Genomic DNA, 18,981 nt, shown 5'->3' with positions numbered 1-18,981 from the left:
TGCTCTGTCTCTCACAAACACACCTTTTGCTTGTCAAAGGGAAATTGAGCAGACTAAGAGAATGGCCTCTGACTTTCTGGATTTTGCTTATTTTGTTGATTTTCTGTTTGAGTGGCTTAGGCTACAGATCAAAGTAGTCTTAGAGTCAAAGTAGTGCCTTTTCTTCAGCCTCATTATGCATCTAGAATCATGGTAACAGTACTGTACATCAGAAAAAGACATTCCCAAACATTATTTTGATAAATCACCAAATAAAATAAAAAAAATTTTTCTCTGTGTTGCTGGGTTCTTCGACATTTTATTGCTGGGATCCTAAGCAGTTCATTGATCTGATCTGTCTAATCTGCATGTTCAAAAGATCCCATCATTTCCTGTAATCCAGTTCTCTGATTCTCTTACATAGTTAATCCAACTACACAGCTACATATGGAAGGGCTTGCTCCAGATTTGCACATTGTATGACAGATGTTCTCCCTGCTTGTGGGAGTGTGTGCGCGCCTGTGTGCATGCACATGTGCTGGTCCATCCTTCTGTGGGCATCCAGGTGCTTCAAGCACCAGGAGCCATAGCAGACCTGAGTTTATTAATGTTGTTAATTTCCTCTCGTCTGTTTGCCTCTGGCTGCTCGTCTCTCCAGTCCAACATTCCACACACTCCACTGGAATTAAGGGAGAGGCCTGCAGCGAGGCAGGGAATGAGCTCAGGAATGTCTCTGTTATCACAGGGCGAGAGGACGGAGGGAGGAAGGGAACAGGAGGTCGGGCCAGAGGGCCCCATCGTTGTTAGGTTGACTTCAGTCAGGACTGCTGGAGTTGTAGGAGTTTCCATCATCAAAGCTTTGATCACTATGCTCAGCTGGGCCCATGGGCTCTTATTACCACAGAGGTGCATGCCTCTGGCCCAATCAGAACACATAGGAATCTAATTTTAGAGCTGCCGCTTTTTAAATCAATATCTCCACTGCTATCAGTGGCAGTGTCATGTAGATTATCTCACGGCATTCACAGATGTCACACCAGGTTGGCTCTGCTCTCAGTCTACAGTGTGTGCTGCTGAGGATCATCCGCTCACACAGGCAAATGCACTGACTTGCATACTGCTCGTGCATGCGGAGGGACATATACATGGGCAGAAGCATCCCTCTGGGTTAACCGTAGCTGGAATCAGACCGTGTGCAGGCATATGCACGCATGTGTGGTGAGTGAACGTGAGAAATTGTTTGATAATGTATCATGAGCATAGAGCTAATCAAATGTGATTTTGGAAGGTTATAGTAAAGTAGAGTGTTTTTATTTTGCTTGATATATTATTTGTTAGTGTTTGATGTTAATATGTTTAATTCATGCTGGTCATATCTAAATGTTCAGTCTTCTGGAGAAAGATGTTTTTTGAAGCTAGATGCTGCAACACTGAAGGATATTTCATTTTTGTTTTATTACAAATGAGCATTTGTTAGTGTATCTCAACTGTTTGAACTGTGTGAATTACCTTTTATTTAGTGTGCTAATGTTCAGTTTGTAATTTGTGTGCTGATTTGCATCATCTGACAGTTGGTGTTGGCAGTTAATTACATATGGAGAAAAGAATGGATGAATGGAAGTAGAGTTTTTAAACACTAATGAATCCAGTGAAAATAAAAACAAAAAATTCCAGTCAGTAAGAGAATTTATGAATCTTAATTTTAAAATGTCTTTTCACCACTGGCAGTGATGTCGCTTCAGAGCTTCGGTGACTCACCGGCTGGTTAGCCATCTCAATTCACAGCAACAAGATCCTGGGTTCAAGCATCTTTTTATGTTCTGCTATGGTCTTCCATGTTTGCATGGGTTTTCTGCAGATGCTGTAGATTCCTTCCATCCCAAAGACACGCATGTTAGGCATTATACTATACCAAACCTTTTCCCTACCAGTCCCTAAATTGGAGTTGGATCCCAGGCTCTGCACTGTGGCCACCCACTGCCTTTAAATAGGATAGGAGCAGATGCAGAGGACACATTTCTCCATGGTAATCAAAGAATATAAAATTTAACTGACATTAATCTAAACTTCATCCAAACTGTCATCTAGCAAGCTTTAACCTAATGGTTTCATGTTGGACTTTTGCTGCTGCTGTTTACAGTTTTTCTAATGCAAGAAAATACATCACTTAGCATGAAGATAATGCATAAGGTTTTTTATCACAGGCAGTTCAGTCCTGTACAGCTTCTATGTAATGCCTGCAGTTGAGTGTTTCAGTGCAAACTTCCAATGAAGGGATTTCAGTGTGAAATCCATTTAATCTTGTCCATGCATAATGTCGGGTAGCTTATATATAAATACAAAGGGGATTATTTCCATCCTTTTACTATTCCCGTTGTAGATTTGAGACAAGGTTTACCATGTAACATCAAGTATTTTTGAGGCACCTTAGTATTAACTGTAGTAATAATTTCCTTCAAAGTGGATTACATTCTGCTGAATATAACTGAACTTACAACAAAACAAGAGAAAGTCACATGGAACACATCACAATAGCCAGTGTGCTGCCGATTTTAAAATATAGATTTTTGTATTTATATCTCCAAGTGTAGCGTTAACTGCTGTGATTCAGATACTTTCTGGTATACGCTGCTGTTGTCCTGCGGAGTCCTAGTGTGTCATCCAGTCCGACCTTCCCGCGGGACTGCTGCTCTTGCATATTACACACTGACTAACAGCATGACAACAGAACTAATCACAGCCTTGTAGCTGTGGTCTGCATAATGTTCCCTCTGATACACTCTAATTAACGATATTCATGTTCCATTAGTTGCACACAGGGGGTGGACAGCAAAGAGCCCATATGGTTTTTAAGTTCCTTATATTTTGTAACTTTGATTTTTGTCTTTGACTGAAAATGTGAATTTGCATATATCTCTAAATTTTCTACCTGTTTGTACCTAACTACAACTAGAGATGTTCCAATACCATTTTTCCCTCCCAATACCATATCTGCCACTTGGGTATCAGCCGATACAGAGTACTTCCAATACCAATACTTTAAAAAACTTGAATAGCTGTATACTACTAACCTTGTATGAATGTGATATGATTGCTGTCATTGTTGTATGGCATGGCTCAAGTTAAGCCCTTTGTAAAACATGAACAAATACATGAATGCCATAGAATCTTTCTTTTATTATTGTTATTTTATTTGACTTGAAATAGTTAATTCCTACACTAGTTGTCCTAACACTAGTGCCACCCCTCAAAATTTAAGCCTTGCATACTGTGCATGTTGCCTTTTTACTGCCAGGACTTTCCATTGTAACATATTGCCAAATTGCTGTATTTTGCTAATGGTTAATGTTGGAAATCAATTCTTTGCCACTATATTATATTATATACAATTTCCAGTGGCTGCACAGCACAACTTCCTATGTAAGCAACTGCTTTAGAGCAGCGAAGAAGAACTGATTTCTGGGAAAACTGCTTTTTTATCTGGGTCTAAAACTATAAAGTTTATTAATAATTTACATGGTATAGGTGCCCATGCCGATACTGTATTTTAGGCAGTATCGGATGCATTTCTTATACTAGTATCAGTATCAGAACAACTGTATCTACAAAAAACTTGTCTTTCTCTTTGGTTTTTAACATTTGCTGTGATCATATCTGAAAAAGCAAGACTTCTTTGGCTTTGTCCTGTGTTGTTGACTTTGGCTCAGCTTAGCAGTGTATAAAACCTAGAATGTCAATGATAGCAGAACTGAGTTGGCTTGACTGCTTGGAATAAACATTAGCAGAACAGTAGTGTAGCATTGAAGTGTTTTTTTTACACTGTGTTATCCTGATGCTGTTGTCCCATCAGTGCTGCTTCCATATGTTGTTTACTGTACGTGTCACATGGTTAGGCCAGTGGCACAAGTTCAACTGAGCGGGCCTCAGGTGATACAAGAGCTTTAGGCAAACAGAGGCAGATAACATCCCTACACAAAGCCCTGTGCCCTGTTGGTGGTGCAGCAAAGGCAAATGCAACATACCACCCCTGCATTTAATTTTCCGTTCTCTGTTTTGTTGATTTATTTTTATTTTTTTGTTTTCGTTAGACTGTTATCTAACGAGAAATAGAGGCAAATGACATGTAACAAACATTAAAGTTGAATCTGAACACAGAATATCCCTACCAATATTTTGTCTCGTGATCTCAAAGAAAAAAATAATTTTATTTTGGTTTGATTCCATCCAAACTGTCATGTGCTCTGGAAAAGCATTTAGGGGGCAAAAGTTGTTCAATATCAGCACATCACTCATTGTTGTCTTAACTTCAGTTTCTGTTTTGTCTGGCTAGCAAATCTAACCAACAACGATGGAGACCAGACCAGTTACTCAGCTGGGCCGTTACACTGACCAGTATTCACTTATTATTATGTTGATTATTTTGGTATCAGTATATCCTGCACATAACGAGAAGTAAGAACAAAAAGCCAAAGATATTTTTTGTACACCAGGGAGCACTGACAAGTTTATTTTTCAGTGTGGCTAAATGTGACATAATGAAGGATTTTTGTTTGAATTTGACCTTCAACCATCTGGTCACTGGCGACCCATTTCATAGTTTTTAGGAAGTAGTGTTATGAAGGTGTGAAAGCTTAAACTTTTGTCAATATTGACATGTCGATGTAAGATCGGTTAGAGTCTCAACTATTCAGTTCATATTTCAGAAACAGCATCAGCATCATAAATCAGTGAAGCGGTAGCGATTCCCTACCTTTGAAAAGGTCATAAAGTCCAATTGTCTGCCCATTCGTCGATTATTTATATTCCTTTTGTCTGTAAAATGCTTTTTTTGTTAGAGTACCAGAGATGAGATGGTTTTTGGTACATAAAACCACAAACATATTTTCTTGAGGATATCAAAACTTAATAAAATATAAATAAAACACTGAAAATATTTAAAATATGGCACCTTTAAAGAAGCTTCAATCAATGGAATCCTATTAATTTGTCTTATTTCATTACAAACTTCTCTATGCTGTCAGTTGGTTATTGTATTGTAAGTGTGGCTAATGGGAGGGGATAACTCATTGTAAGTCATACCATTTTTAGCACTTTGATATAACAACTCTATTTCTTTATATTGAGGTTTTTTGAGAATTTTCTGAGATTTCATAGAGCAAGCGATTAATAAAGAAAATGATATATAACTAAAATAATTGTAAGTTGCAGCCCTAATGTTTTTGTACATATATTACTTAATATACCCTTCTTCTTTAACCTCTTTGGTGGCAGTTTACAGCAAGCAAATCTACAATGTTTACAAACCATACCATAATACTTCTTGCCGCCTTGACACATCCTCATTCACCCTTGTGTCCCTACCCGCTTTAAAAACAAGCCTACACCCTTCCATATCTGTGCCAGGCATGCAGGAAAGGTTTGGATGAACACTTTCAGTCTCGCCTCACGTATGAGCTCATAGGAACTGTCTATATGCTGTAGAATAGGGCACTGTAAATCCCTGCCCACTGCCCAGCTCAGTCCTGACCCAGCTCAGGCCCCACAGTGCCCACCCCGAGAGAGGTGGCTTAGACTGGCTTTTAGGTCCGCTCCCTTTCTGCTGAGTTCATCAGGCTGGTCCTTTGAGCAGGGAGCCAGCCCACTGCCTTGTGGCTCTTTCTTTCTTTTCAGGCGACAAATGTGCTAAAACAGCACTCCATAATCACTTGGCATTAGGGGCTGTTGTGTTGGGCATTAGTGGTTAGAATTGACCAGCGGGACGTTATAAAAATGAGTCTGACAAGAGAACACCAAAGCTGATGAGTCTGGATCCTGGCACTGGACGGCAAGGGGATTAGTCAGCTAACACACTGGCTGGGGCGTCTGCAGGGTCGGGTCCCATCGCATCTCATCACCACCAGGCTTGAAGCGGCCCCTGTGGCTGCCGTGTCTCCATCCGCCTCTGTGGCTGGCTGGGTCTGGTTCCCATCCTCCACCACTTCTGCTTCCCCCACTCTACCAAAAACACAACATCATTTCCTCTCGTAGGGTTGTGATTTCATTGGAGGAGCGTGCGGTGTCATAAACATAGGACCAAAAGGGTAGTAGAGGAGTCTGATTCAGTAGTTTCTTTAAATGTTTCTTTTCAACTCATAGGGAAGAAGATAATGTCTGTCGAATGGTCTTAATTCAAAACGCTTCAAAACACACACATGTATCTGCATGTTTTTAACACAAGTCTAGCTGCATACACTTTGTCCATCTACAGAAAATTGCAATGAAATTGATGTTTTTCAAAAAGCTGACTGAATGCACAGAAAGCTGCTCAGTTCACTGCTTATTTTCTCAATATACTGTGTCACAGTCAGCTTTTCAAAAGAGCCCAAGGGTTTTCACTGACTGACCGTTCTCTGATTTCATCTCTGAAATTATCTGCCAATAACTACAACAGTCACCAGAAATGAATTTGCCTCAGTAAATGTGAAGTTAATTCAATCAATTTTTACAGAGTTACGGCTGTTTTTTTCAGACCGGCACTTGACTCAGCTTGAACTGTTCAACCTCTCCTATGGGGTGTTGAGTGCCTGTGCCTGTTTCTCTTGAAGCTCCTGCTGTTTCCACTCCTTTGCCCAGTGCAAGCAGTTTCATACTGCTGGAATGTAGCAGTAACAGGCAGTACCATGGAAGAGTCACTGACAGTGGGGGTGAGATGCACGTCCTTTATTCAGGCCAACGCCGAGTTCACTGGACTTGAAATATTCCCTAATTCATCATAACTTTGTGGTACAAAATAGTGTAGTTCAGCTCAGCCCTTCTTTCTCTTATCTAATCTACTGTTCTCTCTGTTTTTGCTGGACTCTCTTTCCTTTCCTTTCACATAGTTTTCTCCACCTCTCTCCATTTCCTCTCATCTTATCAACTCTTACCCAAAATTAAATTAAAACTCTTAACTTTTAAATTACATTATTCTTCCTTCTTCTCCCAAGCTGGCCCTTTTTTTTTCCACTGCTCTCCTTTTTTCTCACTTTAATCCCTTTACCCTTTTTCTCCTCTCTTTTATCTTCCCTCCTCTGCTCCACTCTCCTTTGCTGTCCCCTTATTTACTATTCCTTTATTTCCTTTCCTTTTCTTTCTTTTATTAATTTTTTTCTTCATCATTTTTTTTTCACATCAGAGACTGCCACTGTTTTTGCACTGTGGAGGATATAGACTGCTAATCTCTATAACTGAAGCTATTCAGATTTTACATGTGTATTTTTGGGTTTTTAGACCTGCTCTTATCAATTACAGTCTGCAAAATGTTCAACAAGCAATAATGAATCTTCACTATTTTGATTAATTGTTAATTGTAAAGTCATTGTTTCCAGAAAAAAATGCCAAACATTAATCCTTTCCAGTTTCTCAACTGTGATTTAGATTTGCTGTTTTTCTTTGTCTTATATGATAGAAAACAATATTTTTGAGTTTAGACTGGACTTTTTGGGGGCATTTTAATTATTTTCTGACCTATTTTATGGACGAAACAGTTAATTAACTGAGAACGTGAGAATAATCCTTTGTAGACACTGTACAGGTGTCTAATTTTACCTGTTCTAATGAGGTCTGAAATGAAAAACACTTCATTAACACATTATTCTATCTATGAGAAATAAACTAGGTTGTGATCAGTTATCTCTACCAGGTTTCCACACTGCACAAACAGAAAACATTTATCACTCTATGAAAATGACTGAGTCTGCTGTTTCTATGACTTTACAATTCTGTATCTTCTCTTGTGATTACAAGTGACAATATCAGAACAAAACACATTCAAACCAGTTTGTTCCTTTTTGGATATACTGTAGCTCTGATTTGTAACAGGGACAGTTTGAAACACTAATTGTCCTTATTACCAAGAGAGAAGGCCGACATGTTCATCAGGTAAATCTTTGAACAGTGGTCTTGAATGAATGGTTTGCTTGGTTGGTGTTTTTGATTCTTTTTTTTTTTTTTTTTTTTTTTTTTGGATCAAGCCTAATGTCACTTTGACTCACAAATCCCATAATAACTGTAAGATAATAAACAAACACACCACCTACAGTCAAACCAGACTGTTGGTCAATATATCAATACACACAACAGACAATAGGGTTGTTGTCACTGTAGGATTTACAATGGAAACAGTGGAGATCACGTGGTGTACCTTAGTAGGATTTCGTCTCGATGTGTCACCTCATGAAAAGTTAAGGCAACTCGTGTTAGGCAGGTAGTGTAAATGAGTCAACATGCGCTGATCCATTCATACTAGTGTTCACTGCCCTAATACTTTCTGACTACACTAATACTTTCTAACTGCACTGTATTTCTATTCCACAGCTATGGATTACAGAGTGAGATTGTGATTCATTGTGATTTAGAAGATAAGCTTTAAGGTTTCATCAGTGAACATGTATAGATTGTATTCACTGCACTGTTGTTATAGCCTGAGGTGGACATTTACTGTAAGTGCTTCCAGACAGTTTAACTGCTGCTTTTATTGCACTCTCTTCTTACTCTGTCTGAGGTGACACATAAACCCGTTGGAATTAACAGTGCAGCATAATTGCTGTATATTTCTGTGGTGCTGCCTAATGTGTGACTGATAATGTGCCTCTGCTCCCGGTGTCAGTGTTTTATTGTTTTGTTTTTCTGAGTTGTACCAGGTGAGGCCTTAAGGCTGACTTTTATGTGTGAGGTGTTGCAGTACTTCAGTACCTCTGCTTCAGTGTTTCCTAAGCCTCGTACGTAGAGAATACCTGACATGCACCTCCTCAACTGACTTGAGTACATACATGGGCTACATGGATACTCCAAAAATGATAATTGGTCTGCTTGGGATACAGCAGGCTGAGGAAAGGCTGATATTCTTCCTTCCAATCATGCCGGACATGTTATGCATTTTAATGAAAGCAAGGCACTGACAGATAACATAGAGTGATGAAGTGCAGGAAAATACTGTAACCCATTCTTTTAAAATGGTTCATTCTCCTTAAGTGGAGCACAGGTAAACATCATCCATAATTAAGACTTCATCAGCCAATCACGTTTGTACAGAGCATTTCAAAGCTTCCCAAGTGTATCTACAACAATGCAGCTTTGGTGGTTTAAGGGCGTGCTTGTTATAAGTAACAAATTACTCCTTTTTTAAGCATTTATACTCGACAGATCTGTGATGCGAGGCTTTCACTGATGCATGCATCAAACGCTACATTGCCACCTTCATAAGGTGCTGTCCTCTCTCTCTGTCTTTCCTAACTCCCTCAGCTGTGTAAATAGAGCCACAACTAAAAGATTGTTGACATCACTTGTCTGTTGTTCTGCATTTTGTAATCATTTAGAGTATACAGTTCTGTTGTCCAGCCCTCACAGATTAAAATATTACTGGTAAAAACAACTTGAACTTGTCCTTCGAATGCACTTTAACATGTGATTAAGAATATCTGATTATGTGAGAGGATTTGTGTGGTCATGCTGCTGTCGGTTTGCACAGATCTTTTCCACTTTGTTGCACTTTTTTGTCACAGCTCCATTCATTACCCACAAGCAATTTTCCATCTCTTGACTTGCTTGAATATGTTCTGTTTTTGACCCTTGAGCTCACATGTTTTACAAATCCAGCTGAGCATTGCTCATCTGATTATAGGGAAGCAGTGACAATGTACAATCATCAGTATGTAATGAAAACACTACAGCAGTATCGTTTATGCTCGGTGATTTGAATTAAAGTCAAATTAAAACATTTTTTAAAGCTTGCTTAGATTTCACATTAGACATCATTCTTGCTGTGAAATGACAAATAAAACGTACAAAAGACAGATATTTTGCTTTAAATTCAAATTTACCTCACTTATTCTTACTCTTTTCCCCACATCGCTGAATTGCTTATATGTGCAGTAAGGTAACCCAGCAGGTTAACATGTCAGCAAAATATTTTCATGCACCCACCTGTCACTTAGTGCAGCTTTGTGGAATTGGATGATAAAAATCACATAAAGGTGCAGCCTGGGTGCACGTTATTTAACACATCTCTGTGGTAACAATGGATTTTCCCCTCTTTTCTTTATAGCAGAATAGCCCTAGTTTTTAATTTTTTTACTTTTTATTGTGTGGCGATTTCCTGACCTGTTTTTTTTTTTTTTAATGATGATTGTTTTCTTCATGGTTTTCTTATCAGTCTTTGAAAGTGGATCATTATCGTTAGAAAAACCATGATTTTCCACAGAGTGTGATTTGAAACTTTAGAGAACAGTCTGTATTTTCTCTCCGTGTCATGAGCTGGAGGACACACTGGGACAGCACAGACACAGTGTAATACATTTATCTTCACGAAAAAATAAGACTGGGCAGTAACAAAATGCTGCTTGAAGTTACATTTGCATTGTCTGCTATATCACAACAATGAAGGGTTGAACTGTTTGTCATGAAGTATGCACTGGAAAAACACACACAAATACACACACACACACGAACACACGCACACACTAGACTGAGCTGAGTGCACTGTAGATTGTACCTTGGGATTTGCAATATTTTTAATTTACAGTCTCATTCTGCTGCAAACAATGGGGTCGTCACGTGGATGGAGAGCATGACGTAATGGCTAGTTCTTCCTCAGCAGATTTATACAGTATATTGACTGTTAATGGGTGTGGGTCTCTCACTAAGCAAAAAATAGAGATTGACATTCAGTATTCAGGTTGGTTCAATGGAGGAAACTCATAACAGCCTGTTTACCTTACTGAGAAATAATCACAGAAGTAGCAAAGTGGTGGAATTTCAAGTAGACCTGTTATCGTCCTCTGCAACTTGGGCCATTACTTGTTAAGCTACTTGAGATATTGCTGGGAAGCAGAGTGGAGTTCAACCAGGTTCACTGCAGCATAGTCTCTGTTCTCTGGCTATAAAAGGCTCAGCAGTCCTTGTCTGTTGAGAAGAGAAAGAGCAAGAGAGAAGCAGAGAAAGAGGAAAATGAGAGATTTTTTTCTTTGGCTGGTTGATCACAGGCTGCCTCTTGGAGTAAATGTCTCCAGAAGATTAAAAGTAGCCTAGTTCACTATCAGTGACTGAAGACCCTCCATGGTAAATTTAGTACTATAAGGATAAGAATGATAAACTAATTTCTTCATCATGAGAGCTAAGTGGAACTAAGTGTCTCTCAGAATAACAGCACTTCACACTATTCTTACACAGGTTAACTTTTCTTCTGTGGTTGTGAATGAATTAGGGAAGGACACAGTCAAACACAATAGTAGCAATATTAACCCCAATAATAAGAAACTACTTTTAACTATGTGAAAGTCTTTATATTTTCATTTACATTTTTACTAAGTGCCATTCTTGGAGTCCTCCCCAGAACTGTGTGTCCTTTGATGCATTTGAAATTAATTGCAGTTGCTTTGTGACATCAAAATAGCTAAATGCCATTTATCTTTTTAGGTCATGAAAGCATGCCAAAGAGTATATGTAGATACTGCAAAACATGATGAAAGAGAAAAGACTTCAGATTTTATAATAGCTGATGTTGATAGCCTTGTTAGCAACATGACTCAAGGGATCGCAATGTTGGTCTGTTGGTCATCCAGATATGCCAAGAAAATTTATGCAGACATTCATGGTCCCAGTGGATAAATCCGCCTAACTTTGGTAATCTCTGACTCTACCTCTAGCTCCACCAACAGGTTGATATTTTGAATTAGATTGCTATGAAATTCTGATCCCAAACAAAGACCTCCTCATAATCACGGTGATTGTCTGACTTTTCCTCTAGCACCTCATGGTGGTTCCACAAATGGATTGCCATGAAATGTGGCACTCACATTCATGTCCCCCTCGGGAAGAACTGTGATAACTTTGATGATCTCTGGACTTTTCCTCTAGCGCCATCATCAGGTCAAAATTTCTATTTGTCCACTACTTAACGAGTTTGTGTTTAATGCCTAGGTAAAGCCTCACAGAGCTGTTGGCATATGGTAGACACTTCAGTTTTATTTATTGTTTCATTCTAAACATATTCGTTTTATCCCATTAATACTGTATGTTGACCATGCTGAAGTTTTCAGTTTAGCCAGAAACTGCTCAACAGCTCACCTGCACAGTGCTGCTGAAAACAGGGGTGCTCACTGTGTGATGTGGGAGGGTGTGATTGATGTGCTGTGACTGGATATGGAGGAGAGGGACTGCATGACTGGAAACAGTTGACAGGTTTAGTGGAAGATCAGGTTTAGAGGCTCTCTTAGTGGAGGGAGATCTGAGTTATTACTGTAAGGATATGCTCCTCGCCTTGTTGGCCTTCTTTGAACCCTGTGGAAACTCTTTCTGATATAAAGCAGCAGTCAGGGAGTGTGTTTGCAGTCGATATTTAAGATGATATGTGGAAGGTAAAATGCAGGTTAAAAGCCAGTTTTTCATGCTGTTGTTTGAATAGCTCTTTTAGCCCACCTATTGATCAGATATTATTGTGGAATATAGTTCTATAATGTTTTTATTTATGGCTTTATTTTATAGATATTTCTCTCTCATGTTGTGTAATCAGCATTGGATGGGAGGACTGTAATTACCATCATTGTATAGATGAATACATTTGACCTTGAATCTTCAACCACATCTTATTACACATAAACTCATGTTTCTTGAAATCCCAAAACCAGATTTGTGTTTACTGGTTGAGTCCCTCACAAAAGCCGGAACAATACTGACCTGAAAGGTAGGGGATGAATTTGAGAGATGCCTGCTAATCCTGTCATATGATACTAATCTGGTCACAAACAGTTGGCCTCTTAAGCAGAGATGTGACATTTGTATACTGATCATTAGTGGGTTATACTACAACCCTTTTCTCTGTGGCTTTTACTGAACATATCAATATTCTGTTAGTGGAAGTTTCTCAAAATGAAATCAAGGTGAAAATTATATTTAAAGTATAAGGCTGGTGATATTCTATATTTTTCTTAATGGAAATAAATTCCAATGAAAACACCAAACCCGACAGTGAATTGATCCTGGTAACAAACACTGCCTGTGTATTCAAAGCCTCGTGTATCTTATTCTTCTGTGCCATAGTCCTCCATTGTTGTCCAAAGACATGTTCCTTTCTCCATGGGCACTGTAGCTCAGTTTATTTTGAGTCAATCTCACAGACAAAAGTTCATCAAATTTGCATCAGTCCTCAGCTAAAAAAAACTACAGTACCCAGCTGTGCAAGAAAATTTCTTAACCCATAAGAAAGAATAGAATAACACCCGCTTGATCATTTAAACAGGTTATTTCACCACAGAAAAATCCACACAAATTATTGTTTACCAATGTTTGTATCCTAAAAAATGTAATACCTCTAGAGGAATGACTTCTAGATGTAGCCATAGTTGACCTGGTCTACAATAATGTGACACAGATTGATGAAGAACCTCAGTTGGTCGCATGTCTCCAGAAGGTTTCTATTAGTAAGTAGGAACAGAGCCTCTGCTGGACCTGCAGGGCAGCCCTGAGTCAACAGGGCACAGGAGGGATCAAGCACCCTCCCACAGACACCTAACTCAGGACAGATGAAAACAGGGAAATAACATCTGTTTAAGAACTTTCACCAGTTGGAAAACAACTGTTTTGCATCAAACATCACATTCTTCTTTATTCATCATCATGTATTTGTGTTCTTGCTAACGTGAACGCCTCTATGCACATCAACAGCCAGCTTTACATTTATAGTTTGTGCACATTATGCCGTTTCACTCTACATTAGCCTTTTTGCTGCAGGAGAAGCTGGGTTGAATGAACCTTGTGATGTGCTCCAACAAAATGTGGGCCTGCATGTTCACCTTTGTTTTCCATGTGCCTGCTCTTCCATGAGCGCACCTGAGCTTTGAAGCTGCCCGCTGCCGAAAAGAGCTGTGTCTTTGTGCATGTGTGTGTGTGTGTGTCTGTGTCTGTGTCTGTGTATGTGTGTGTGTCTGTGTATGTGTGTCTGTGTCTGTGTGTTTGTGAGTGATAGAGAGAGAGAGAGAAAAAGAGGGAGAGATGGGAGCAGGGATGCAAGCATAGAGGACAAAGATAGCTTTGATCACATTGGAGTGTCACTAATGTCTTGCTCCTCTCTGTCAGAACATCTGAGGTACGATCACAGGCGTGGATGAGAGTGAGAGGCGAGCAGCAGAGGAAAGACTTCTGTTTATTGTCATTTTCAAAGGTGATTGGCAATATTTTGGTGCTGAAGTCGGATTATTTTGATTGTAAATTATTGGTAGCAGACACCCGAGCGATCATGTTAAACATCCTGCTGTCCGCACTGATCGATCCCGACAGGCGTTTGAGGAGCTTCAGAAGGAGTGAACGACTTGCATCAATACTAGTATGTATCACCCCTGGGGCATGTTTAATACTGTTATGTATGTGTGAACCCTTGTGATGAAAACTGTATGTCCCAAGTCGATATCTTCTTCAAATGAGTGTGTGTTTCCCTGGCTGATGTAAGGTTGCTGGTTTTAGAGCTGTTCATCTCTCTTGATCCTCTTCTCAGTGTGACCTGGCCTTTCTAGAGGTCATCCACTGCTTGCAACCCTCAAGACATGTCTGCTACTCTTGACTGGTGGTATCCTAGCCTTGTAGGATTATGTCTGATGGGAATTAACCCCTTAGACCACCTACACTGTCACCAAGCCCGCCTCCACATCTGAGCAAGAAAGACAGAGGAAGTAATCATTAGAGGAGCTAGATTCAGGGAATGTGATTGCTCAGTTTGTTTGGAAAAGATAGGCTATGTCTCTGTGTTCATTATCACATGTACTGTAACAGTGGACACTGAAGACTTTCATGTCACACTATTTCATCGTTTTGTGTTTCTCCTGTGGCCCACTTTGATATCACATATTATTGTTTGCTGGAAACAGAAGTAAACTGTGAAACAATGCAAGCTGAGATTGTTGCATCCTGTGCGTGGGGTGTGGTTTAGGAAGTCATAGGAACTCAACTGAATGGGTTTTGTGGTTTCCTGTGAGGTCACTTAACCACAAACACTGCTAATTTCCCTCTCCAAAGAAATGTTTTCACATAAGGACTCTCTGTTTAGTTATGTGACTCGTTGTGTAATCTAACAGATGCACTACAGCCAAAACACCGCACAAACACTGAGGAGGGAAAGAGTTTTGGGTCATTATGCAACTAACTTTTTTAATATTCTGCTCACGCTGTTTTGTTCTGAGGGCAGGCTTCCTGGAGCTATATTTTACAGCGATTTGTGGTGCATTTGACAAGGGGGCAGTATATCTTGCCTGTGTTTTTGCCCTCCCACTCCAGATTTTGAAAGACCACTGTAACCCTTCTGCAAAATACTATCACAACATTGACCAACATCTCATGGTGAAAGTGAGCATTCAGCATCAGCAGAGACAGCGGCGTCGCTTCTCCTTATTGTATCCGGACTGTTTATCACACGGGATAACAGGGGTGGGAACTTTTTCAGCCGCAATAAAAAAAAGATAACAAACAGAAGAATAAATAAAAGCATCAAGCAATAATGTATATTGCAATGTTCTACAAGAAAAAAGTCGTTATTAGAGAAGACATTTCGGGGTAATTAGAGAATGCCCCCGTTTTCCCGGAGCGTTTCCCCCCTCCGTGCGTGCAATGGTCCGCTCCGCACAGACGCCGTTGCTCACAGGGCCGGGAGAGCAGGGAGAGGTTCACTCAGCCTGCCATTGCTGTACACCGTCCGGGTGATGCCTCCCCTTTCCAACTTTTCATCCAGCGGTTAGCGACGACACGTCCAAGAAAGGTGGTCTTATTTGCTTTTCGTTTTTTTTTTTCAACTCAAGTTTCTTCCATGACTCGATACCTTACTGGACTAACGCCAGCGTTTCGGGCAACGAAGATAAGATAATGAACTCTGGACTTTCTACACGGCTTTTCGTGACATGTTTCCCGTCGTCCCGGATAAAATAAAATAACAACGTAGCCCGGCGTGGCGGCAGCTGGGCGAAAATTCAATTGGAAGGAAAATAGCGCACTCTCCCAAGTGATTATAAAAACAGAGACAGCAACAACTTTTGACCTGCCAGTTTTGAAGCAGAATAGGAGAATAAAATGTCCTCCAAAGCTTCAAATAAGGTGGGTACCTGGACGTGTAAAAATCAAGTGTGAAGTGTAAAGTTCCAACATTGTGCTGCAGGCTTTTGTTATGTGTGTGATCAATTGAAAGGGTAACTGGTTAATTGTACTGTAGATTTTCCATACAACTTTGTAGACTAGTGGTAGTGTGGTAATATAGTATGCCTAATGGTGGTTGTGTTTGTGTATGATTGTGTATGAGGGAGAGTGTGTGTGTGTGTGTGTGTGTGTGTGGTGTGTGGTTTAGGGGTTATCCTGAAATCTACACCTAGTAGCATAGCCTACAACCAGCCACGCTGTTTCTACTGTACAGTGTTCAATATAATCTGACTTACACTGTTACTGTTGATAAATTGTCACTGATAAATCACCCAGCTGCGTTCATACAATTAGGTGTAGGCTCAGCTACCTGTTGATATCCACAGTCCCAGTTTTAATAGTTTGTTACAACAGTGACAGGAAATCATGGATTTAAAATGTAACTGAGAAAATTTGCCCTATGAAAGCCCATCCTGAGAATTTGTGTCAGGTTATGCTTTGTTGTAGGCTGTGTTTCATGGAAGACTTATAAAACTGATATTATTATTGCTAGTAAGGTGATGAGGAGAAACACCCACCTGTTACTCATAGTGTGATCTTTATAAACACTCTTGATATAATGACCTCAGATAAATAAACTAACTCAAAACTGTTTTAGTGCATCCCTTCACAAGTTGAGGTCTCTGAAGCCCATTTTGGGAAACCACTAACCAAATATGTGTTGTTTTCCCCTTCAGCACTGTAGCAGCTATGGGTAATTGCTGTTCATTTAAAAGAATAGCTTGATGAATATCTGGCGAGCTTTGCATATTTTCTAGATTTATGTAGTATATAAGATATCAATGATGCATTCCTGCAGAATTTGTTTAAAACTAGGTCAGGTCAGGTGTTCACAGCAGAAGAGTCTTGAGCATATACTGTAGGCTTTCATTACTAGGTGAGCTTTACATTTCCACACAGGCACCATGTGATTGCAATGTCTTTAAAAATGTAATAGAATTCAACAACAGAACAAAAGTTATGGTTAATAAAATTTAACGGGGTCAAACATATTAGACCTAAATATTTTACACAGTGTATTCAGTAGTGTTTTCTATGAGGGGGATTTATTCATTTCAGTTTGACAAGTGAGGAATGTGCTGTGTTTGCCTTATAGAGGTGGTGATATTCAGGTTTGGGCAGTTGTTCCAGTTAGGCGAAACCCGCTGGTGACGTTATGCTGGATTGTACATGATGGCCACAGTCACACCTTGACATACAACTTACTACTGTATTTTGCTTTTAGTTGGTATTGAGCCAAAAGTGTTTCATGTGCTTATTTGTAATTTGTAATTTCAGTGTGTCTTCTTCTGTTTCTTATTATTCTTTATTGTCTTTTATTCAATAGGTAGGACTTTTGAACATTATTGTTTGCTTTCCACTAAAAGTGAAACCGTAAGATCTGAATGACAGTCCTGTGAGTTTATTTCCTGAGAGCAACTTAATTTTCAGTAATGCTTTGGAGTAAAATGAGCAACGATCATCAGAGCCTTTTCTCAAACTATGAGTTAGCATGGTCACTACCCGTAGTAAGTAAGACAACATTTCCTGCTTCTCTAGAGCAAAAGCTTTCCTGCATTGTGTTTGTGCAAGTTGCATTAGTAGTAGATTGGCACTACAAATGAGAGCAGAACAGGCTGCTATTAGTTGGATGAAAAGTAAAACAGGAATCTAGGATTGGAAGAGGTCATGTTCACTGATTGTTGCCTATATCACTCAATGTACAGAGGATGCAAGGATTTGTGTTCATATTCCAAGCTAATCTATTATTGGTAGGGCTGGACAATAATTTAGTGCTAACGTTTATCAGGGGTCATTTCACTGGTTAAGTAACACTGCAAAGACAGTAGACACAAAAGCTACACCTAGTGAGACAGACATGCCCTTACTAAATTTTATGGTAACAGGTTCCATGATGCATTGTTAGAAATAATCTGTTAAACAAGTATGACTTGCTTTCTCTGTGGTTCGTCACTCAATATCCATTTATTTACCCCACCTGATGAGTTGTGAAAAACTGACATAAGACCAGTGTTAGTCACATACCATGTAAAGCTATGGTTAATGAAAAACTGTATTACAATGTTGCGGTGTTGTTTTTCAGGAATACAGTAACGGGTGTGTTGACCCATGTATCAGAGGTCAGTAATGCTATTATTGCACAGTACTGTGCACTAATAATGTGTCATTAGGTGAGGAGGATGTTTCAGTATGTAATTAGTATTCATTCAGTTGTTACACCTCTTAGCAAAAACAAAAGGGCTGAACAGAGGGAAAGCACTTTGTCTAACCCAGTCTTAGTTGAAGCTGCATTTCAGTATTTCATGATAGGCCTACATGACAAAATAACAGTTTACGTATGATAATTGCTGTTTAGATGTTACCCTTTCTGTGTAGACGGAAAGGGAAACATCTTTCTGTTTGGTGCCAAAGTTCCTGCCCTGGCACCAAAGATAGAGGAAAGGAGAGCCTCTCTGGTTCCTTCTGTTTCCAAAGTTGGTTGAAAACTAGCCTGGTTCCAAACCTTTGAGTCACAGTCACAGTCATCACAGCCATTAAAGAAAGTTTTGGATATACTGTCATGAATAGCTTTTTCCCCAGTTAGAGAAACAACCAAGCCAGTTACAGGCAGTTACTGATTTTACAAAGCTGTGTCAGAGTCAGACAGCTCAGTGTATGTTGTAATCCCAGGATACATGGTTAGATTTATCAGTTTAAAAGGCACAGAAAAAGTTTCTCTGTGCTTGTTGGATACTATTTGATGAAAGGAAGACTAAATATATTGTTGTTTTTTTTTTAAATGAATCCATCATTTAACTGATATCAGACTAG

The 18,981-nt window shown here is 39.5% G+C and overlaps 1 protein-coding gene across 14 annotated transcripts in view; it reads left to right on the top strand.

Annotated features, from left to right (window-relative positions):
- LOC111238329 (tight junction protein ZO-1-like) overlaps window positions 1-18,981 on the top strand; it is an 81,517-nt gene that overhangs the window by 16,251 nt on the left and 46,285 nt on the right. For 9 of the 14 annotated variants that reach the window (XM_022767781.1, XM_022767775.1, XM_022767773.1 and 6 more), the window contains exon 1: window positions 15,680-16,071. The exons of the other annotated variants lie outside the window; for them this stretch is intronic. In XM_022767781.1, the coding sequence (XP_022623502.1) occupies window positions 16,048-16,071 (24 nt within the window). In that variant the 5' untranslated portion in view covers window positions 15,680-16,047. Of the gene's footprint in view, window positions 1-15,679; window positions 16,072-18,981 lie in introns of those variants that run through there. 14 annotated transcript variants of the gene reach the window in all.

This window comes from Seriola dumerili, unplaced genomic scaffold (assembly GCF_002260705.1).
Source record: "Seriola dumerili isolate Sdu_G_001 unplaced genomic scaffold, Sdu_1.0 BDQW01001299.1, whole genome shotgun sequence".
NCBI lineage: Eukaryota > Metazoa > Chordata > Actinopteri > Carangiformes > Carangidae > Seriola > Seriola dumerili.
Note: the sequence above shows the minus strand (reverse complement) of the source record. Positions and strands in the feature narration are given on the sequence as shown.